This window comes from Nothoprocta perdicaria, unplaced genomic scaffold (assembly GCF_003342845.1).
Source record: "Nothoprocta perdicaria isolate Ctin4 unplaced genomic scaffold, notPer1 scaffold_419, whole genome shotgun sequence".
NCBI classification, from domain to species: Eukaryota; Metazoa; Chordata; class Aves; order Tinamiformes; family Tinamidae; genus Nothoprocta; species Nothoprocta perdicaria.
The window spans coordinates 63,928-85,564 of record NW_020455665.1 but is presented as its reverse complement, the minus strand read 5'-3'; the positions used below and the strand labels follow the sequence as shown (position 1 = coordinate 85,564).

Below are 21,637 nucleotides of genomic sequence, written 5' to 3'. Positions count from 1 at the left end.
GCCCCGCCGTGCCCGGGCGGCCGCTGCTCGCGCCTCTCCTTTCCGTGCCGTTTCTCGCCATTTTTGCGGCCGGGGCGGGGCCGGGCCGGGCCGGGCCGGGCCAGGCGGGGGGGTCGGTGCTGCCCCGGCGCCGCCGCATGGGGGGCATGAACCGCCTCCGGACCGGGCCGGGCGCCCTGCGATGGCGCAGGGCGGGGGGATCAGGGCACCCCCGGACCGCGGGGAGGGGGACGGACCCTTCAGGGGGGGCGGGTGGCCCTGTCACCCCCCCCTGCTTGGGGTTTCCCACCCAGGAGGCTCCCAACAGGCTCCACAGGGAATCCCTGGCCTCAGGTGCCGYCCTCGGGCTCCCGCAGCCCGGCTCCTCCGGGGACAAATGACCCCCTTCTTGCCACGGCCCGGGTGGCACCGAGGGGAGGGAGCCCCCGGGGGTCCCTGCGTTTCAGGGGCCCAGAGCCCCTGTGGGCATCGCGCCTGCCCCGCTCCTGGGCGGCTCCTGGTGCTGCTTCAGGGCTTCCACCTCGACGCTCGGGGCAGTTTCCAGCAGCGCTGCCTCCGAGCCCCAGTGCCACTGTCACCCGCCGTGTCCCCAGCCCTTCCTGGCGGGCGCCCGGGCCCGTTAGGTGCCGCCCTCGGCTCTGGAATTGCTTCCCGCTGTGGCGCRGCCCTTGGCCCCGCGGCGGCTCCGGGGCTCGCCCAGCGCTGCCTGCTCCGGCTTGGGCCCTGCTCCGATTGGGAGCCGCACCGGCCTTTCCCAGCCTTTTCCCAGCCACTGCGACATTCCCATCCCATGGTCCCCGTGTGCTCCTGGGGCGCCGCTGCTCCGCTTGGTACGGCACAAAGGTGCCCTTTGTGCTGCCAGCAAATCCCTAATCCCACTCCTGGAGGCGCCAGCTCCATCCTTGCTGTGGCTCCCGTCTGGCCCCGGCTTCCCTGTGGGATCCTGCTCCGGCACCCCGGAGTTGGCAGTGGAGACGGGCAGGGATCCTGGTGCTGCTGGCAGCTCTACAAGCGACTTGAGTGGCCGGGGCCTCAGCCTGGGGTGCCCCGGCTCGGCAGCGAAGCTGGGACACAAAGGTGACACGTGTCCATGCTGCGGTCCCCAGGCCCCATCCCGCTGGCGCAGCTGCCGCCAGGGAAGYGGCCTGGGGACAGGAGGCCGCGGCTCAAGGAGGCCGTCAGCCTCAGTTAATCATCAGCCGCTGCCCTCCGCGCCGCCAGGGGCAAAGTCCCGGCACCGCGCGGCACTGGGGGACCTCGGAGCGGCCCCGKCAGGTGGCCGGGCCGGGCTGGGTGACACCCGTGCTCCTGCTTGCAGCGCCGCCGCCGGCAGCTTCTCCTTTCGGGACCGGGCGCTCTGTGGGTGCTGCACAGACGGTGCCGCTGGGGCCCCAGRGAGGCCGTGGCAAGCGGGGGTGTCCCCACTGGGGCCAGTTTCCTTCTTTTCGGCCCCAAACGCAGCCTGTTGTGGGGGCTCTTTCTGTTATGGGAGTCCTGAACAGGAGTGGGTCCTGCGGTGCTGGGTCCCCCTTAGCCAGGGCGCGGTGGGAGGGACGGCGTCGGTTTGGGGATGCCAGGACCCATGTCCCCCCTCACCGTCTTTCTCTTCCTTCCCCAGCATGTTCCAGACCTTGTACAGCTACTTCTGGTGGGAGCGGCTCTGGCTGCCCGCAAACCTCACGTGGGCCGACCTGGAGGACCGCGATGGGCGAGTCTACGCCAAAGCCTCCGACCTCTACATCACCCTCCCCTTGGCCTTCCTCTTCCTTGTCATCCGGCACCTCTTCGAGACGTGAGTGATTCCTGCCTTCTTGTCCTGGGGCTCCTGCCTCCCTTGTGGCTCTGCTCTGGCCCTTCCTGCATCCCTACAGCTGGAGATGGCCAGGCCTTGGGGAGCAGGATTGAGTCCCTGGCAATGCCCCCCTTGCCCTGCTCCCCCCTGCAGAATGAGTCCAGGTGTCCTGCGAGCTGAGGGCCGGGCTGCCCCGGAGCTGGAATTTGCACCAGGCACAGATTTCGGGCCGGGGATCTGCCCTGGCAGCCCTGCACAAATGGGGCTTTGTGCATCTTCCCTCGCTGGCCTTATCGCAGCCCGGCTGCCTGTGGGGCCGGTGCTTAAGGAGCGATTTGTTAGGCAAACAACGTCCGGGAACAGACCCGGCTTTGTCGGGATGCCGGGACACGGGGGCGGCCCCTCGCAGGGCACGTACTGCCCTGCCTCTTCCCATGCGTCCTGCGGGACCTGACGCTGTCCCTGGGGGGCGTCTCCTTGCCCTGGAGTGGCAGAGGAACCCAGGGGACACCCCAGTGGCAAATCCTGCYCTGGAGAAGCCGCTCAGAGCAAGGCTGGGCAACAGCGGGAGGTGCAGGGCAGCGGCAAGTCCTGGGGCTGCTCCTCTGGGCTATCCCTGGCAGCTGCTGGACAGGACCCGGTGATGTGGGGACATCTCATTTGTCCCCTTCCTATCCCCAGGTATGTGGCCACCCCCTTGGCTGGGTTGCTGAATGTCAAGGAGAAGATCAGGTTAAAAGCCACCCCCAACGCTGTGCTGGAGAAGTTTTATGCCGCCACCACCAAGCACCCCAAGCAGGTGAGGGGTGTCCCCGAAATGGGCTTGGGGTGGCCGGGCCCGGGTGAGCAGCACCATGACGTCTCTGCCGGCCCTAGGCCGACGTGGAGATGCTCTCCAAGAAGAGCGGCTGCACGGTGCGGCAAGTGGAGCGCTGGTTTCGTCGCCGGCGCAACCAGGACCGGCCCAGCCTGCTCAAGAAGTTCCGAGAGGCCAGGTGAGACCCTGCGCCCGGCTGGCCCCTGCACTGCTCCGTGGGGATGCACCGTGACCCTGTGGAGACTCGCTCCCGCTTTCTGGGGCAATGGATAGGGCTGGGGGGTTGGGCCTTAGCTTGGCCAGGAGCAGCCCCATGAGTGGGGCTGGGGGCTCTGTCCCTCTCCCTCCTTTGCACCGGTGCCCGTCTGAGAACCGTCTGCTTCCTTTTTCCAGTTGGCGATTCACGTTTTACCTTCTTGCTTTCATTGCTGGCATGGCTGTCATAGTAGATGTAAGTACCGTGTGCCCCTCCGGCGCCCGGCCTCGCGGCTTCTGCAGTGCCCCCACTCACGTCCCTCTGTCTCCCTGTGTCCTGCAGAAGCCCTGGTTCTACGACCTGCGGGAGGTGTGGAAGGGCTACCCTATCCAGGTGAGCCCTGCTCCTTGTCCCTCAGCCCGGCTGGCTTCCCTGGCACCTCCAGGGCCTGCCTGGCTCTGGCTGATGGTTGGGGAGGGGGATTGAACCTCTGCTGCGACATACGGATGTTGTCCCCAGCGTGTCCCTTGGCTTTCAGAGCATGCTGCCCTCCCAGTACTGGTACTACATCATCGAGCTCTCCTTCTACTGGTCCCTGCTCTTCAGCATCGCCTCTGACGTCAAGCGCAAGGTATGCTGCGGGGGACAGGATGTGCCCCTGGGAGGGCAGTGGGGACAGGGGCACCTTAGCAGGCTTTGCCTACACACTGTGAGCCTTGGGGACTGGCTGGTCAGAATTTGAGGGCAAAGAGGGGGATCTTGGGGACAAGGGGTGCTGCAGGGTGCCAGGGGGCACAGGACAGGCTGCTGCAACCCCATCCCCGACACCTTTCCTGCACACAGGACTTCAAGGAGCAGATCATCCACCATGTGGCCACCATCATCCTCATCAGCTTCTCCTGGTTCGCCAACTATATCCGTGCAGGGACGCTCATCATGGCCCTACACGACTCTGCTGACTACCTGCTGGAGGTAACGTCCCCTCTGGGCCAGGCCCGGCCGCGGCCTGTGTCACCACCCTGCCTCATGTCCCTGCGCTCCCGCAGTCTGCCAAGATGTTCAACTACGCTGGCTGGAGGAACACGTGTAACAACATCTTCATCGTCTTCGCCGCCGTCTTCATCATCACCCGCCTGGTTATCCTGCCCTTCTGGTGAGCCCCGACTTTGGGTGATGGGTGGTGGAACAGAGGCAAGGGGTGGCAGGGAGACCTGTGGCCATGGGAGGCTTCTCCTGGGTATGAAAAGAGACACCTTTCCCCATGTCCTGGGCAGGATCATGCACTGCACCGTGGTCTATCCGCTGGAGCTCTACCCTGCCTTCTTCGGCTACTACTTCTTCAACTTCATGATGGTGGTGCTGCAGTCACTGCATGTTTTCTGGGCCTACCTCATCATCCGCATGGCCCAGAAGTTCATAACTGGAAAGGTGAGTTGGGGCCCTGGTGTCTTGGGGAGGGTGCGAGAAGGGACAGTGTGGGCTGCTGAGGGGGGACACAGAAGCTCCGTTTGGCTTCGTAAGTCCTCAGGCATCCTCGGGGGAGCATTGGGAAATGGCAGGCAGTCTAGGGGCCCCAGTCAACCGAGACCCCCCTTTCCCTTCCCCCCCCAGGTGGTGGAGGATGAGAGGAGTGATCGTGAAGAGACAGATGACACGGAGGAGGAGGAAGAGGCGGCGTCAGCGAAAAACGGGCCCCTCTCCAACGGCCACCCCATCCTCAACAACAACCATCGCAAAACCGACTGAGCRTCCTCGCCCCACGGTCGCACGCCCGGCCCCGGCTGGTGGGGGCGGCCGGGGGCCCGCAAGGAGGCCAAAGCCCGTGAGATGTCAAATCCCACCCTGCCACCATCACGTAGCGCCAAGGTCCCCGTCCCCTCCTTCGTCTCCCCTCCCTGCTCCAGCGGAGCAAAGCGGGACCCTCGCAGAGCCCCGGCCTGCGGACGCCGCAGCTCTGGGGACAGCGGCGCTCGCCGCTCGTGCCCTTTCTGCCTTTCACCTACTGCCTTAATCTGCCGCGGGGCCAGCACAGTGGGGACCGTCCCCTCCCCACAGCGCCGAGCTCGGCTCCCGCCCTGCGTTGCCTCCCCTTCCCCTCGCTGCAGGGGAGCCAGCTCCGGGGGCCCTTGTGCCTGTCCCGAGGCCTCGGGAAAGCCCCTTCCTCGGCCAGCTGGGCACGGAGTGAGGGCGGATCGAGCTTTGCTGGGGGATAGAGGAAGGAGCCACGGCTGTTGGAGCGGCTGAAACCCCGACAACATGAGGGAGGCTTGGGGGAAGGAAGTTGGAGGGGTTAGTCACTAGAGTGTGGCAGGGAGGGCTTTCATCCCTCCTTTCCTTTCCTGTAACTGGGTTTTGACTGCCTCGAGTCTGTCCCTCTCCCGGTCCCCTCCCTGGCTGTAACAGGACAACGTTGCGACTGATTTTTGCTTCTATTTATTTGGAAGATGGAAGGAGCCAGGCCTGGCTCTGCCTCCCGCATCCGCCCACCCGCAGGGCGAAGCTGGGGGGAGCAAGACCTCCCAGCGCAGAGAGGTGGGGGGAAAAGGACCATTAACCAACGTCAGACCAAAACGTGTTTTGTTGGTTTTTCTTTTTCCTTTTTTTTTTTTTTTTAAAGGAAAAAAGTTAAGGATATTAAAAGTTTAAAAAAAAAAAACAAAACAAAAACTAATAAACTTCGGTAAAAATGGGCTTGGGTATCTTCTGTAGGGCTTGGAACAAACGCAGAAGCTGGAAACTTTGGTTCTGCTGGGGCCCCGGAGCGGCTTCTTCTTACCTCTCTGCTCTTCTTTTGAAAGCCTGATGCTGCTGCGGCCCTAAAGTGGCGCCGTGGCGGCGAGAGGAGCGACCGCCCTGCTCAGCCTGCTAGGATTACAAAGCTGCTATTCACGTGGACTGTAAGGATGGGAAGTGGAGCTTGCGGAGGCCCCCAAAAGGTAAAAAACCAAACCAAAACAAAGCCCACTATTTTGGCCCTGCAGAATGGCGCTCCAGGGGGAGGCACCTGTGGAGCTCACCCAGGCATCAGCTCAGTGCTGCCTGGGGGTGGTTCAAGCAGGGGCTGGATGCAGGGACTGAGGCCAGGTCAAGTAAAATCGGCCTCTTTTAGTGTTTGCTCTTGACTCATTTAAGCTTTAAAAAAAAAAAAAAAAACACAAAACCAACCCCCAAAACTCTTATTTATTAGGCACAAAGGAGCAGGTTTTTCCCGTTGGAGCCACTTGGGCAGCAGGAGGCTGTGCCCACAGCCCTGGTGCCCCCTCCCTGCTGCACAGGTTGAGCAAATGGAGCAGAGGGTCCTGCTTATGGTTGCCTACAACCTGCCTTATGGTTGTAGAAAGAGGGATTATGTTTCCCTTAAATAGAGGAATTTAACGTTAACCAAGGGAGGAATGCCCCCAGTTGTGGCAGAAAAACCTGGGCTGCTGCTTTTCTTTTTAGAAAAACATACTTTATTGACTTTGACCACTGAACAGGTTCTCAGCACGAGAGAGAGCTGTTTTTTTTTCCCCCACCTTGAATCACAGGTGATAGGTGTAAAGCTGGACTGGTCCCCCCAGGGCTGAACTCCCCCCCTCTTCCCTGCCTCCTGGGCTGCTCCCAAAGCCAGGGGGAGAGCATTAGCCCTGTTCCAATGGCAAAAGGGGGCCCTGGGAGCCTGAAGGGTTGTCTCCAGCAGTACCCTCAGCAGCAGAGCCATGCCCGCCCATGCTGTCCAGGGCTTGTGTCTTACAGTTAGAAGAGAACTCAAGAGCAGGAAGAGTGGCCCGTGAGTCAGCTCGGGAGCTGCAGTCCTTCCTGCCAAGGGACAGAGCCACTGTAGTCCCAGGAAAAGCAAAACAGGCCACTCACTGTGGCCCTTGTGGCTGTCCCAGCACGGGTGTTCTGCCAGAGCCAAGTCTCTGGTCCTTGTCGATCTGCTGCCATCGTTTTCAAGTGAACAGGAGAACTTCAAGCCACCAGCTCAGCTTTGTGACTATTCCTAGGAGCTGTCCCGTTCCTGGGCCACAGGGTCCCAACCAGGACTGCTGGGAAGAGCAGCTGGGCTCACAGCAGCCGCCCTCGGCACTCGATGGCCCCACAGCAGCACAGCAGCTCTTTGCCTTCCACACTGCCCACTTCATAGTTGTAATCCCACGTCAGCTCCGTGCCAGCCCGGATTCTCCTGGGAAGGAAGGACAGGGAAGCGTCTTGCAAAGCTGGTTCCCCCAGGGCAGAAGAACTCCAGAAAAAGGAGGTTAAGCCCCTGCTAGCAAAGGGCAGCGTTTAGGGACAGCCCTGGGTCAGGCTGGCGGTATCATGCAGGGCAAGGGGCAAGCGGCCTGAGCGAACAAGCAGTTGGGCCCTGCAGCAAGCGAGGGACAAAGGTCCCCGCTGAATCACAGCTGTAGGGCTCCCAAGAGGTGACACCACATGCGGGGAGCTGGAGCGAGCAGGAGCTGCAAGGACCGGATGGCACCTCTGGGCTCAAGTTGCCCGGCTTTGCCCAAGCCAGAAAAGCCACTGCGAAGCATCTCCAGCCAGGGAGAGGGGTTGCAGCCCAAGCGGACCTGCAGCACCCACCCTCATGAAAGGAGGAGGCAGCAGGGAGGGGGGAAGCAGTCCCGAGGGCATGGAGTCCCTGCCAAGCAGGGGGCAAAGCCTTTCCGCCACGGCCTCACGCTCGGCGACTCACTTGCTGGCGAAGAAGGCGACCCAAGGGAAGCGGAGGTCGTGCGTGTCCACAAAGACGTTCTGCACAAAGAGGTTGGGACTGCAGCTATGCTGAAGAGAGCAGAGAGCAGTGCCGTGAGCGAGCGCTTGCCTCGACAGGGCTACCAACCAGCTGGCAGCCACCACGAGTGCTTTTTAAACAACAGCATTCCTGATCTGAGCACTGCATCCAGCGGGAGCCTGCTGGAATGGGAGCTGTTCCCTCCCTCCATGACTAGGGATGAGTCACGAGCTCCTTGCTAGTGAAGGGAACGGACGCTGGAAGGACTGACTCGGCCGCTCCACTCGCCACGCGCCAGCAGCAGCCTCCCCAGCTCCCTTTTCTTTGCTGGAGGATTATCCTGCCTCCTCCGGCTCTCCCGCTGTTTATCTAGCGGCGAGGGAGGAAGGACCTTCTCCAAGGGCAAGGCCTCCCCCATCCTAAGACAGAAGCAGCGCCCAAAAGGGTCCCTTCCTTCCCCAGCTGCCACAGACAGAAGATTCTTTCCCCCTTCCTCCTCCGCTTCCAGGGTCAAAGCTCAAAGGTGGGGCAAACAGCCGCATTTCCCAGCAATTCCCAATCCATCCGAGGAGAGGAGTGAACAGCAGCCACGAGAGCAGGCAGCAGGCTCAACTTCCCCCCCACAGAGCAGCTAAGGGGCCGCGTGTGCTCTCTGAGGAGATGCCCAAGATGGCAGAGGCCAGACAAGAGGCCACGACTCACATTCAGGTAGCGGCCCAGGTTGCCCTCGAGCTTGGCGTCGATGATGTAGCAGGACTCCTCACCGTCGTAGAACTGGCGCGTGGTCCTGCGCACCGGCGCGCTCTCGCCCTTGTCTGCCGCTGCCATGTTGGTCGACTTGATGGCGATGCCATGAGTCGACTTGAGGGCGAAGCCCCGTGTGGATTTCACTGCCACCTGCCTCTTCACGAGACCTGCCGTAAGGGAGGAGCCACCGCTGCTGCCATCTGTCCCTAAGGCCCCATTCCCACAAAATGGAACCCTCGGCGCACTGCTCCAGGCGCAGATGTCACTCTGGGATCCCTCCAAACCCTCCACTCTACCCAGCACAGTGCCTGGAAACCCAACAGAACGGGTCTCCCGGTGCCCTTTCCCTCGTGTTTTCGTGTTTCAAACACCCTTTCAATGGTGTTTGAAGCCTGTTTTTGCCAAGTGAAGTCTCAAAACGGACCCAGTGCAGCTTCAGGCCTTGGCTCTTTGCCTGCAGCAGGACACACGGCTCCTGCAGCCACAGGGAGCATCTTGCCAGCCCTTCCTGCAGGTTTCTGACCAACTTTGCTCGTTCTGACTTGGCACTTTCTGTTCTTGGCCCCAGCTCCTGCCCTGGCCGAGCGTGGTTGGCCTCACCTGAGCCAGACAAGGGGTTTTTCTTGTCATCCCCTTCCTCCTCCTCAGAGCCGGATGAGATGGTCTGGATGTCGTCGCTGTCGTTGGTGGTGCCCGGGGCCTGCCCAGCCGCCGCCTGCCCGTTCTCGCCCTCGCTGTCCGTGCTGCTCGACAGGGTCAGCACATCCTGTGGAAAGGTGGCTCCTTCCAGCGCCCCGCGAGCGCCACTCAGGGTCCCCCCGCTTCCTGAGCTGCCGTGGGGTGGCCCACGCAGCACCGCCACAGCCCTTACGTCGGCGGAGGGCTGCAGGGACCCCGCGTGCCGCCGGCTCTGCAGCAGCGCTGTCCTGCTTGGTGGCCTCCGGACGCCTTCCAGCTTAGGGGGGCTCGGGTTGTAGCCGTACAGCCTGCCCAGGTCACTGAGCCTGCAGGGGCGAGGACAAGGGCAGGTGGCACTCGCCTCTCCGCCCCATGGAGCCACACACATCGTGCGGGTAAAGAAAAGGCACGGAAGGAGTACAACTGATGGTACCTTACCCGGGAAGTTTGCTTGGATCCTCAGCTTCCTGTGGAAGAAAGAATTGCAGATTGAAACCTTTCCCTTCCCAAGCCTCCTTCAGCCCTCCTGTGGGAGCTCCCCTCAAATACCCCAAATTCCCCCTCCTTGGCTCTCAGGTACTCCGAAAGCAGCAAGTCACAACCATGGCTCTTCCCACCCCACATGCTGGGTCTCCCACAGCCCATGGCCCCCCTTACTTCTTTCTTGGACACTTTTGCCTCTCCATCCACATCTCCCAGGCCAGAAGTGGAGGCTTTCTCCCTCTCGCCAGGCAGTTCTGTCTTGCAGGCCTTGGCTTCGCCCCCCTCGCTCAGCTTGAAGGAGGAGGCGCTGTCGGTGTCCTGGAAGCCGTCGGCCACGCTGTTGGAGCTCAGCCATGAGGCCACTTTGTTCTTGGAGGTTTCCTCAGACACGGGCAGCTTGCAGGAGGCGGCCACCGTGGCCTCGTCGTGGCTGATCTGCCGGGTGAGCCCAGAGTCCTTGGACGCCGTCTCCGACAGCCCGTTCTCCTTCTGACCCCGGGTCTGCCGTCGCGTGGCGTAGCTGCGCCACACCGGGCTCGTGCTGAAGTCCTCATCTTTACAGAAGTTGTCATCAGAGCTGTCCTCGTTGGACTCCTCCTGCTCCTCGGTGCCCGTGTTCTCCTCCTCTTCATCCTTGAGATCCACTCCACTGCTGTCGGAGGAGCACTTGGCATCGCTCTCATAGCCTTCCTTGAAGTTCTCCACGCTCTCGATGTGGTCCAGGTTTGCAAAGTACTCATCACCCATCTCCAAGCCCTCTTTGTCAGCGAAGTCATCGGTGAGGATTTTCCCTGAGGAAGAGAGAAAAAGCTGCGAGTTTTCCTGCCACGACATTCCCATTACACATATTTTATCCTCCCCCAAGGCTCAGGGGGAGCAAAGGTGGCTGACACCATCTCACCATTGAGCTAGGCTGTGAAAGGACAACGTGTTACCCTTTTGCTTGAGCTAGGGACAACCTCAAGCATGTGGCGGATCTAAAACATATCCCCTTAATGCCCAGGCTTTCAAGGAGGAAGTCTCTAAACAGCAATTTGAACAGAGCAATTGCCTTTTCTGAAGAGTTTTGGCTGGAGGCGAGGACGTAGCATGGAGGCAGCGTTAAGGGTAAGAAACCAAAGCGCAAGAGCTCAGGCAATGCCCGTGGTTAGTTTCTTGTCCGAGTTAATGCAACCATGTGGTGCAACTTCTGCATTTTATTGGCCTGCAAGGATGTCCCAGGGACTGGTTCGGTATAAACAGGAAATAGGTATCTGTTGATTCACCCTTGCTGTGCAAAAACACTTCTCTTGAGGCTGGCACTGCAGCACCTTATTTAAGAGTTGGGCAAGGGGCATCACTCAGGAAATCATGGTGCTGCGAGTTGCGCAGCTCGTTTTTCACTTTCCTGGCCCTTGACCATGCCTGGGAAAGGCTTCACACCCATTCTGCCGGGTTTGCATTTCACGATAAACAAAGCCAAGGTCTTGGTCACAGCCTTGACACAACCAGTTCTTATTCCCCCCATGCTTTGGCTTAAACAAAAGGAACCAATTCCATAAATGAATACACGCGACTGCCAAGAAGGGCACTGGCTTAGCTCAGCACCCATTTCAAAACTAAGCTGTTTCCACCTACTTCTTCAGCAGGGTGAGATCCTACCTGCGTAGATGCAGACAAAAGAGCCCTTGGCAATATCATCGAGGCAGCGAATGCCCCAGCCTTTGTTCTGCGTCTTGAACAACTGCAGCCGGACCTGGAGGCCGTGTTGGACCAAGCGATTGGTGCACATGTTAACATTGCACTTGCACCTCTTGTTACACTCGTACACGCTGAAAGAAGGGACAACAGTGACACCTCTTTCTAGGACCGGAATTATTTTCCCTTAAAGAAAGTCCCAAAGATTGGGTGGTATGCTAGTAATGCACACAGGGGCCTGCAGCAGGCCAGGAATTCAGCAACAGCATCAGTTTAAAGCTTGGCAGTGTAGGGAGTCAATCAGTTGTTAGATACTCTGGTAATGGAGAGAGATCCTGGGCCATGAGTTAGCTGATGAATCAGCAATAGAGGCAAGTTTTCTAGGATCTGCATTTAGCTTCAGGAAATGCTACCATTGAAGGCCAACTTTCTGGGATTGATGTTGGTGAGAAAAGGAGGGAGCAAAGCTCTACTCACCCTGTTGGGAGACATTCCTCCAGCCTTTTGTACTGGTAGCCCGAATTAGGGTTGATCTGCCCGCCAGGGGTGCAGCCAGTCGCCTGGACTGTTAGCTGGTGACAAGCACATTTCGATCTGGAGACACACACAGAAACATCCCCCCCCCACCCCATGCCCAAAGATTAGTTTTACAGACTCTTTCCTTTAGGCAGCAGCAGGAGTCACATCTTTCTGCGTGCAGATAGGATCTCCTCCCCAAATCCCCTGGCGCGTGGGAAGCTGAGCCCCAGTTGTTACTGGGGCAGGCAGCACAGACACACAGAGGCACCTACTTGTCTCTGCAGCCGTCTTTGCAGTCGCAGCCCACGAGGAACTCCCAGCTGGTGTTGATGTAAACCCCCTTGCCCGGGATGCGCTCTTTGCTGTAGGCCACCTGTGGAGGTGGCGTGTTATCGATCTCGTTGACGCAGGACAGGGGCACGTCCTCCCTGCCCTTGGTAATGTCTGCAATGTAGTAGTAGGGTTTGTAGGGCTGGAACTTGCGATCCACCAGCACATAGGGGTCCAGGCAGAACATCTCCAGGAAGAGGAAGTCACAGTCCGTCTCAAAAAGGTACCGCTCGATCTCCTGCATGGTGCGGAGGCAGAGCCCGCATGGAGTCTTGTAGATGACGTGGAAGCCCATCTTGCGGTTGACGCGCCGGCGGGCCGTCATGCGGCGGAAGTCGTAGAGCAGCGGGATGAGCAGGGGGTTCTTGCTGCGGTACTGGTCGCTGCGCATGGGGCGCACGCGGGACAGGCAGGTGTAGCTGCAGACGTGCGGCAGGTAGAAGAGCTTCTCGAGAGGGGCTCGGTACGAGGGCTCGCTGGGGACGCGTTCCATCATGCCGTGGAAGGGCTGTGCCGCGCTAGCACCCACCACACTGCTCGGAAGCCTGTTACGAGAAGAGAGATACACAAACCCCCTGAGTTTAGGGGACAGCAGCCTCCTCACCTACATCTGCAAAGGGATCTCGGCGTCTACTTCCTATTGAAGCTGCTAGGTACACCCTGAGACACCCTCCTGGGTTTGCCACAGTCCAATCTGTCCCAAGCCCGAGCATCCTCCTGGAAGCAGGACAAAGCAATCCCAATGCAGGCATTACCAGCAGCTGAGGACAAATAAACTGCCAAGGGCAGAACTAGGGAGGCGGCACCAAATTGGTAGCAGTCTCAGAAGAGGGATCAACAGCTGCACTAAAACACTTGAGCCCAGAAGACATGTGAGCTCCTTGAGCTCTTACAAGGCTGTGGGGACAGCAGCGCCCTTGCACTGAGAGTGAAGTAACCCAAGCTCCGCTCACCGGTGCTGCTGAGTCGCGCTGCCCCTTCCCGCAGGTGGCACGTCGCTGAGGACGGGCGACGCGGGCGAGGACTGTCCCGATCCCGTGGAGCCCGGCCGGAAAGACGTGCTCTTCTTGGCCACTTGCTTCCTGGCCTGGGCCAGCTGGCTGTCGGAGCCTCTGTGTGAGGGAAGAAGCAGGCAGGGGGTTCACAAGATGAGTCCACATACACAACCGGGAGGGTTGAGACAGGCGCAAACAACCCTGCCCAGGAACGCCAGCAAGAGTCCTCCATGCGGGACACCAAGCAGAGCTTTCCCGAGGACGGCGAGCAGCAGCTCGTCTCTGCTCATCTGTAACCTTGCAGCAGTCCCAAACACAGCTATGTGGCAAGTGACTGCAGATGTAGCGTGATCTGGGATTGCTGGGATCTACTCCCCAAAAGAAGGATGCAGAGCCAGGTGAGAGAGGGAGCACAGGGGGAGCAGCGGGGACATCCTCAGCTTTCCCTTTGGGAAGCTGGAAGGAGAAGGACAGCAGGAGTCCCCTGGGTAGCAGAAACGAGAGCTCAGAGGCTCAATCAGTACAGAGCAGTGGGAGGAATAAGGAATACAGAGGACTCTCTTATCCCTGCCAAGTAACCAGATAAGATTATAGGAGGGAATGCAATAATATCATTGACAGAAGGGCTAAAAAGGAGCTGCAAACACTTTTGCAACCTGATACACAACACTGCAAGGGTGAGATAGGCACTGAGAGGACAGCAGCCCTCATGCTCCAAGGAAACAGTGTGGAGCTTTCTAGTCCGTCCACACGGATTAAGAGGAAAACGTCCCACAGCAGCCACTGGCTTTCAAACAAGGGGAGTGCTGATGTTTTCTTTAGAGCCGAAAGGGAAGAAGCAGGGAGAGAGGAGGAAGAGGGTAAATGCTTTCTGCACATGCCTGCCTTCAAAGCAAGGCACTAAAAACACATTTCACAGATTCAAGAGGAGAAAAATGTTTCTGTCAGCAGGCTTTCAACAGTCAAAAATGACTGCAAGCAGGCCCTGGCACTAAACAAGAAACTGGAGGTGAAAGTCTAGAGAGGGAAGAGAAGTAGGCCTTCCCCAAGGTAAACAAGACACCAGAGTGAAGAAACCATTGTCTCAAGTTTTAATAATCTACACTTATTTTAACCCAATAGTATCCCTTGTGACAGCAGCAACATGGATAGAGAATGCTGCCTTCAACATGTAAAGACAAAAAAACCCACAGTTGTCTTCAAGGACTTTGCTACCTAGCAGCAGAGCAAAAACGTGGCTATAGYGCAAGCTCCATGTCTGCTTATGTTTGACCTGACACCAGGACCCTAGAGTTAAAGCTCCAGTGGAGGCTGAAGGGGATAAGGAAAGTGTTTCTTGTAGTCACTACAAATACTGCTGAATGCAAAAGGGGAGATAAGGCACCTGTGAGACTGCAGCCTGCAGCAGCCCAGCCTCATCTGCTGGGCTACTGCACATCCTTCCTATGTCCTCGACGGCTTGGGGTGCCCTAGTGCTAGAGAGAGCAGGTCAAGCTCTTCCTCTGCTCACAGACAGGGCCCTAGATTGATGGGGGAAGGGCCAGCCCTCCATATCTCATGCAGGAATAGACCTCCTTCGGCATGAGGCCCCTCTCCTTGGCTACAGAGGGGTCGTACTGCACTGCTGCTTGGAGGACCCCATCCTGAGAATGGGGACTGAAGGCAGAGGGGCTTCCCTGCATGCTGCTGAACCTACAGAGAGTCTGCTGAATAAAGCGCCACTCGGTGCACAGGTTCCTTGCAGCTGGGACACTTCCCTTCTCCCTTTTGCCCATGCAGCAAAGCACAGTCACAGCAGAAAACATGCTGGCAGGGGACCAGACGTCCATAAATTCGGATGGGAAATCCACACTGGTGACAAAAATGAACGGGGACAGCATCTCTCTCCCGTGGGGTGTCACTAATGTCCCAGGGCACGTGCTCAGGTACCCCGGTGCTCTCAAACACACTCTCTTCGTCCCAGGGCCGAGTTCCTTTCTCATCCAGGTCTCCTTCAGCACCAGCCCGCACCTCCGAGAGCGTCATGCTCCGGCCCCCGGCGGCAGCAGACATGGCTGTCCCTTGGCTGGAGTTTAGCTTTATCAGGTTTGGTCCGTGACCACCAGGACCAAGTGATCCTGAGTTCTCAGGGCCTTGTAAGTCACTGAGGTCCATGATCAGGTCAGTCCAAGCGGAGAAACGCAAGGCAGCCGGGGGCCAGAGCCTGGATCGTGACACGAGGGAGCAATTCAGATTTTTGGAGAGAAGCAGCAAATTGCCTATCTTGGAAATACGTCAAGGATGAAGCTTTAGCTCTGGTAAGGACAGTGCACCTGGCTCAAGGGGCATGAAGCTGTCAGCTCTCCCACCCCCAGATGTTCATCCAGCAGCCTCTGCCTACAGCTTCCCCCAGAAGACTGACTAAAAGCTAGTTGTGTAATCAGGAAACAAGGCTAGTCCTGGAGGAAACCTGCACCTGAGGATCCCTCTACACAAAAAGGGTGGAGCCCAAAGAGCTGAGCCCTGAAGATAAACGCTGAGGAGTTAATGGTGGAAGCAGAAAATGGACTCAAGTACTTACTCTGTCTCAGCAGGCTGTGGAGAAAAAGGCCGTGCAGCCAGCGAAGTTGCCTGCATTTGCTCTAGAGGTTTGTACTGGGCACCAGCTCCTGTTAAATCTTGCGTATATTGGACTACAGGCCCTTTGCTCCTGACAGCACCTAGTGCGAATGGGAAACAGAACATCAGCAACAAAGTCTCTGCAGCAACCAAAGTTGGTTGTACGAGCCACAAAGTATTGGTTCAGTCCCTAAAGGTAATCAAAACCAAAGCATTTGCACTTAAAAGCAGGCTATCTGCTGCACTACAAATCACAGCTAGTGACCCCAAAGAGATTCCGGCTGCTTCACATGCCATAGTCTAACTTTGCTGCACAATATCTACACCAGTCAATAAAGGTCACAGTAAATATTAGATCTACAGAAATTTTGCTTAAGGGGGAAGAGAAAAAGTATTTAAGTTCCAGAACCAACACTGAAAGATACCACATACCGACATTAGGACGAGTCCTTGCTTGTCCACTTTGCTTCTTTTCTTGGGTGGAGGCTGTGGAGGTTTTCATGCTGAACATGGGCTCGAGGCGCGTGGAACCCCGGTAAATCCACTCGCAGCGTTTGTCATCCTGCAGCAGAGAGAACGCAGCGCTCACAGCACCTTCAGCAAGGGCTTGCTAGAGGCACTGCATGGCACTGGGAGGCAGCACTGATGCTTTTACAGGAGGCAGGACTAAATGGAGAGGGGGCAAAGCATTTGCCCGAAGCTTGTGTACAACCACGTGGCTAAGAGAGGCCAGAGACAGCCAGTAATTCAATATATCCACAGAAAAACACTAAACACAAACCCAGCTCCATCTCCAGGCTAGAAAGAGGCACCACACCACGAGCCCCAACTTCAGATTTGCTTCTCCTCTCAGCACAGCTAACAGGGCACAGGGAGAAGCCAGGCTCCGTGGGGATGCAAACAGACTCTTCTGCACAAACAGTATCTACTCGAGGACACCAAGGTGAAGTTTGCCAATGCACATCCTTCTCAGTGCTAGCGGCTGCGTAGTTATCTAGACAGGAAAGGAGCCAAGTGGGGACAGATAGTGAATGAGTTTGTTCTCTTTCTGCAATCTAGAGAATTTGAGCTAGCATCAAGGAAGTATCAACAGCTACTGCTTCTCACACTAGTACTTCTGCTTGAACAGAAGACATTGCCAAGAGGAGCTGACAGCAAGAAAGGAACCAGGAGAACATCACCCGCAGAAGATAGATTTTGTCTCCTGTTCATCTAATACATAGAAGTTTTGCACCTATGCCCTCAAGTTTTTCAGGCATGATGCTTTAAAGGTCTTTGGAAGCTGCAAATGGAAAATTCTCCCCTTCACATTGATGTGTAGTAAGCAAAACACCTGCTTACTCAAAGTTTCTGTCTGACATTAGTGAAGAAAGTGGATTTGGCCCAGCCAGACAGCAGAAGAAGTAACATGACCCGATGCCCTAGAACTGAATTTTCCTTCTCCCTCTAACGGGAGATGGGAAGCTGCCATACCAGGAAGAGAATTTTGACCAAGCTGCCATCGACTTCTTCCACTCTGGATTTCCACCAAGTCCCTTCCCACTCTGTTTTGATCAGCTGGCCATTCTTGAGCAGCACCATGGGACGGTTGGGGTAGGCTGTGATGTACTCCTCAATGAAATCACGACAGGACACGTCCTCTATATCTTCCCAAGTCTTTTTAACTGCTCAGAAATGGTTAGAGGTGAGAAAGGGAAGAGAAATTGGTTTTTTTTTCAAATGAAGAGTACCATTATTTCTTTGAAAAAGAGATCCCACATGGCATTTTTTTCATCTATGATCACCCCTGCCTGTCTTGTGACATTCAGGGCTTCCAGGGCCGTATGTGTCTACATTATGGCTCTAACGCTCAAAAACTCCAGCCCTTCTATGCCCCTAAACTAGGGGTGGACAGAAAGAGCCTCACTGCTTAGTTTGACCTCCCGAAGCCTGCTCGACTCGAGCCACCAGAGTACCAGAGGCCGCAGCATGTTCCCCCTGCAGTTAATAAGCCACTATTAGCTCCAGCTTCAGAAACAAAGCCCATCTTAACAGGCACAGCATTAGAAGAGGACATTTCTAACACCCACCGGAGTCCTGCTCTCTCCTATACCCAGAGCATCTCCACAGAGTTTCGGTGTTAGGACACAGGACAGAGATCACTCACGTGGCCTGCAGATCGGGTACAGCTCCCACTCCTTGACGTATGAAGCGTAGCCATCGTCAAAGAAGATCAGGAACCTGCAGCACAGCAGAGAACAAGAGTTGGACATTGTACGACCAAAGCATTGAGGCATTTCTAACTACACTAATGGTGAGAAGCTCCCTCCAGGCACAGAGACCCTCCTCGAGGGAGCTATGACAAACAAGGAGCAAAAGCAGCAGTCATCTCTGCCAGCATTTGGGAGCGCAGGGGGCACGGCCGTGTCCACAGGATGGGATTCATCACCCACTCAGCACAACACATATCTGTATAACAGCCTTAGAGTCTCGTCAAGGTCGCATCACAAGGGAGGATTATAGTCAACCTGCCCAGAAGGAGCTCATTTGCCATGCGCCTAATAAATGCAGTTCAGTTTTCAGTTATCAACCACTTATCAGATAGAGCTTTACACTATTAGGCATTTATTGCAGAGTCCTGTTTGAACCAAGCAGGGCCACTCTATGAATCTTCTGACAGAGACCACAAGCCTAAACCACAGCCCAGAAGAAACCCTGCCTCCTTATTTACACACAAGCAAAGAGATTGTCTTAGACCTGCTGCTGTTTTTCCCTTAAGTGCTTTGGCAGTGTTGCTGGCACTGAATATTTCTAGGGCTCATATTTCCTAAGGCTGTGTTTTATGCCTTGAGTGACTTAGATTTGCGTGATAATTTGAATTACCAGATTTAATTTCTAACTCGGGGATATGAGTAATAGAACTAAAGCTCCACCCAGAGCTTTCTGAGATAAGAAAAGGTTAAGAAAAAACATTCAGAAGTAGATCCTTGGAAAATGGACAAAAAAAGCCTTCACAAGAGCAAGTACATACATGCATTTCTTTTAACGCAGGGGTATATCATTATGGAGAATTAAATACCTGTCTTTATTCTTTACATTGGGGGTTTCAGCCACAATGCCAGCGTACAGCCAGACCTGGTTCCCATCTTTGTACTTTGCCACAACTCTGCTCCCAACATAGTGTTTCTCTGGTGATGGGTGATAGTCGTAAGCAATGTGATTGCCAGAGAGCAAACTCTTCCCTTTATTGTCAAATTTCACTTTGTATTTCTTGCCCGCACCTGAAAAACATTCCAGCGTAGCAAGATCAACAGAAAGCAAGTGTTTTCATACAAAACCAAGATACTAGATGCAGTACTTTATGATTCAGGCTCAGAAGAGATTTCAAAGCTGCAACACAGCAGCAAGCGTGGGACGCACCGACTGTCTGGATCGCGATCAGGGTCCCTTTGTGCCACGTCTTCGTCCTCTTCTTGCCCAGAATCCTCATGCCAACCTTCAGGTCACCGTCGTTGCTGAGGTCACTCCCTGCGGCAGTGGAGCCCGCAGGCTGGACAGCACCAGGAGTCTGCTGAGGAGTCTGTCCATCTACCCAGAGAAAAACACACAGAAAACAAGTTGGAAACTGCTTAAAAACTCCTTAAGTATATGATATAAAGAATGTCTGTCTGACTTGAGACAGGAGCTGTTCTTGCTCTCCCTTACCTGACAGGAGCTGGGAGGCTCTCACACACTGACCTTTCTGGGTATCCTGGGCATTTGTTTTCTTGTTCACAGCATCCATAAATTTCTGAACATCCTGGGCAGACTTTCTCATTGCAGCCATGGCTTCCCGCAGCTGAAAGAAAGGAAAAATAAAGTATGAAGCACCAAATACAAAGTCCCAAGACTTTGGGACTAATAAAATCCCTCTGTGGAGAAATAATCAAGTCTTTTCAACTCACCAGAGTCTGATCCTTGGCAATTCTGGGAGTATTATCACCTACATTTAGCAAAGAGAGGAAAAAAAAAGTGGCTTTGTTTCCTCCTTAAGAGGTTTTAAACAAGAAAGAACATAGAAAAGCTTCTACACAAGAGTCTTCTCTGCCTGTGGCAGAAAAGCCACTCAATAAGGCTGCGTTTTCTTGAGGCACGACCTGCCACCCAGGCAGCTTCCCCAGAGCAAAAGTAGCATTTAAGAGGAAAATGGAAAATCGCCATCCCTCCCCTCAGTGCCACGGGGTACTGAACTGCACTTCCAGCCCGAATCGATGCTCATGACATCATCCTCATCCTCGTCTGGGATCTCGATCACTTCAGTGGCCTTGGCACCTGAGCCCTCGTCCTCGGAGCTGCTCTCGCGATACTGCAGGCCCAGCTTGGAGTACAGATCTTTGACCAAAGTCTCACATTTATCGATAGCTCTGGGGAAAAAAAAACAAAAGAGGAGCAGAGAAAGGGAAAGGCAAAGTGAGTCCAGTTGCACATGCCACCTCAGAAACAAAGAGTCACCCTTGGGAGCTGCTAATTAAATACAACCATCAGGAGGTGAGGAAGAGCATCTGTGTGAAGGCTTCAAAGCCACAGGATGGTCATTTTCGTGACGTGTCCGAGCGAGCGGACGCGGAGACGCGGTGCCCATGCCCACGGCAGGGAAAGGTGGGACCCTGCTCTGCCCCACGAGCTCCGGCAGGGATGCGCAGCCCACCTCGAGGCATCATCGAAGAGCCGGTCGACATGAGCCACCTCCTCCTCCTTCTGCTTCACACACTTCTCCAGCTCTTCCAGCTGCTGCTTCCTCTGCTTCACACACTCGAACTTCTCCAGCTCCTCATCGATGATGACCTGCAGCTCCTCCATGGAGATGCCCAGTTCCTCCAGCACCTCCTGCTGCAGCTCTTGGAGCTCCTGGGAATCCATTCCTGGGGTGCCCAAGGCCACCGAGAGGTGACAAAAGCCCCATGTGAGCCGAGGTGACACCCCCCCCAGAGCAGCCCCTCCTTCCCCACTCCCCTCACCCCAAAACCTCCGACCTCCCCAAAGGGCCCCATTTCCCACCCACTCCCCCTCCACCTCCCGCCCCTCGACACCCCCAGCGTCCCCCACCCCACAACCCCCTCCTCGCCTTCATACCCCCCTCCCTTCGCCCCTCCCCCCCGCTCTCACCTCGTGTTTGAGGCCTCAGGGCCGCCGCGTCCCCCGTTACTAGGAGCAGACACAGAAAAAAAGGAGGGTTCAGGGGGGAACGCCAAAATAGACGTCACTCGACGTCACTTCCGCTAACGGCAACCCACGGAGCCCAATCCTTCCCCCCTTGCCCCACACCCGCGCCCGATGCAGCGCGGCGGGGAGGCACCGCAGTGCGCACGCGCATGAGGCGGCCGCACCAAAGCGCATGCGCGAAGGGCGTTGCGGCGCTTTTAAAGGGGCAGAGCCCTGGGAAGGGGTCCCAGTGCTGCCTCCTGCGGGTGGGATGGAGGCTGCAGGTCCGGCTTGGAGGAGGGGGCGGCGCAATAGGATGTAAGGGGGCTCTGAGGCAAAGGGGGGGCTGGCACTGCTGGAGGACCTGGCGGGGATGGTAGCCCTGGGGAGAGGGCAATGGAGGGCCCAGTGGGAGGTGGGGCTAGTGGGGACCCAGGGTGTTGGGACCCCCTGGGGGTAATGGGGCCCTTGGGGGAGTGGGGGGATGCAGGGTCCTGAGAGTTTCCAGGGGTGTCTGGGGGATCCCCGGTGGCTCTGGGCACCTGCTCCTCCTCCCAGGTGGCAGTGGGGATGGCGCTGTAGGGATCCACCACGAGGCGGGCGCAGCGCACGGCCATGGCAAGCAGGAAGAGACCCAGCAGCACCACGAAGGCAATGGCCACAGCCCGGTCCACATCGAGGGACGCTGCCGCAGCCTCCATGCCCTCAGGCCGCTGACATCGCTGAGCTTAAACCTTCTGTGTTATTCACTTATTTATTTTCCCCTTTTTCTGGAGAAAGTGTCTGCATGGGATAGGAAGAGCCAAAAGCAGCACGTATGTATATACATATATATATTTATATATATGTGTGCTTACATATGCATCTGATTTATGTAGAAAGGGGAGGGACCTGGGACATGTCCCATGTGCCAAGTTTAGCCTCACACACC

The 21,637-nt window shown here is 56.6% G+C and overlaps 2 protein-coding genes across 3 annotated transcripts; one reads left to right on the top strand and one right to left on the bottom strand.

The window, feature by feature from the left end:
- Positions 1–1,345: 1,345 nt before the first annotated feature.
- CERS2 (ceramide synthase 2) lies at positions 1,346–5,382 on the top strand. 2 transcript variants are annotated; one of them, XM_026045940.1, is made up of 11 exons: positions 1,346–1,359; positions 1,619–1,792; positions 2,474–2,591; positions 2,669–2,787; positions 3,003–3,060; positions 3,148–3,198; positions 3,344–3,436; positions 3,649–3,777; positions 3,852–3,958; positions 4,080–4,233; positions 4,417–5,382. In XM_026045940.1, the coding sequence occupies exons 2-11, from the start codon at positions 1,620–1,622 to the stop codon at positions 4,549–4,551; spliced, it is 1,137 nt and encodes a 378-aa protein (XP_025901725.1). In that variant the 5' UTR covers positions 1,346–1,359; position 1,619; the 3' UTR covers positions 4,552–5,382. The 2 variants fall into 2 exon arrangements, with proteins under 2 accessions (XP_025901725.1, XP_025901724.1); XM_026045939.1 differs by having other exon boundaries at positions 3,003–3,198.
- Positions 5,383–6,413: 1,031 nt separating this feature from the next.
- On the bottom strand, positions 6,414–20,807 carry SETDB1 (SET domain bifurcated 1). Its single transcript, XM_026045945.1, has 21 exons — positions 20,671–20,807; positions 20,213–20,426; positions 19,756–19,928; positions 19,470–19,507; positions 19,264–19,363; positions 18,946–19,113; positions 18,605–18,806; positions 17,693–17,766; positions 17,020–17,210; positions 15,979–16,108; positions 15,509–15,647; positions 12,907–13,065; positions 11,896–12,498; positions 11,582–11,698; positions 11,069–11,238; positions 9,602–10,218; positions 9,383–9,411; positions 8,867–9,270; positions 8,222–8,433; positions 7,481–7,569; positions 6,414–6,970 (listed from the first exon to the last, which is right to left on the bottom strand). Exons 2-21 carry the CDS (start codon positions 20,422–20,424, stop codon positions 6,853–6,855), a joined length of 3,945 nt encoding a protein of 1,314 aa, XP_025901730.1. The 5' UTR covers positions 20,425–20,426; positions 20,671–20,807; the 3' UTR covers positions 6,414–6,852.
- Between the last annotated feature and the right edge of the window lie 830 nt (positions 20,808–21,637).

Excerpts from the sequence above, each read along its gene's own strand:
- SETDB1 (XM_026045945.1), bottom strand. The coding sequence starts at position 20,424 with ATGGATTCCCAGGAGCTCCAAGAGCTGCAGCAGGAGGTGCTGGAGGAA. Across the intron at positions 19,508-19,755 it reads CGATTCGGGCTGGAAGTGCA|GTGATAATACTCCCAGAATT; the intron begins GTTCAGTACCCC and ends TGCTAAATGTAG. Across the intron at positions 17,211-17,692 it reads GTACCCGATCTGCAGGCCAC|TTAAAAAGACTTGGGAAGAT; the intron begins GTGAGTGATCTC and ends ATTTCTGAGCAG.
- CERS2 (XM_026045939.1), top strand. The coding sequence starts at position 1,620 with ATGTTCCAGACCTTGTACAGCTACTTCTGGTGGGAGCGGCTCTGGCTG. Across the intron at positions 3,199-3,343 it reads GGAAGGGCTACCCTATCCAG|AGCATGCTGCCCTCCCAGTA; the intron begins GTGAGCCCTGCT and ends CTTGGCTTTCAG. Across the intron at positions 3,778-3,851 it reads CTGCTGACTACCTGCTGGAG|TCTGCCAAGATGTTCAACTA; the intron begins GTAACGTCCCCT and ends GCGCTCCCGCAG.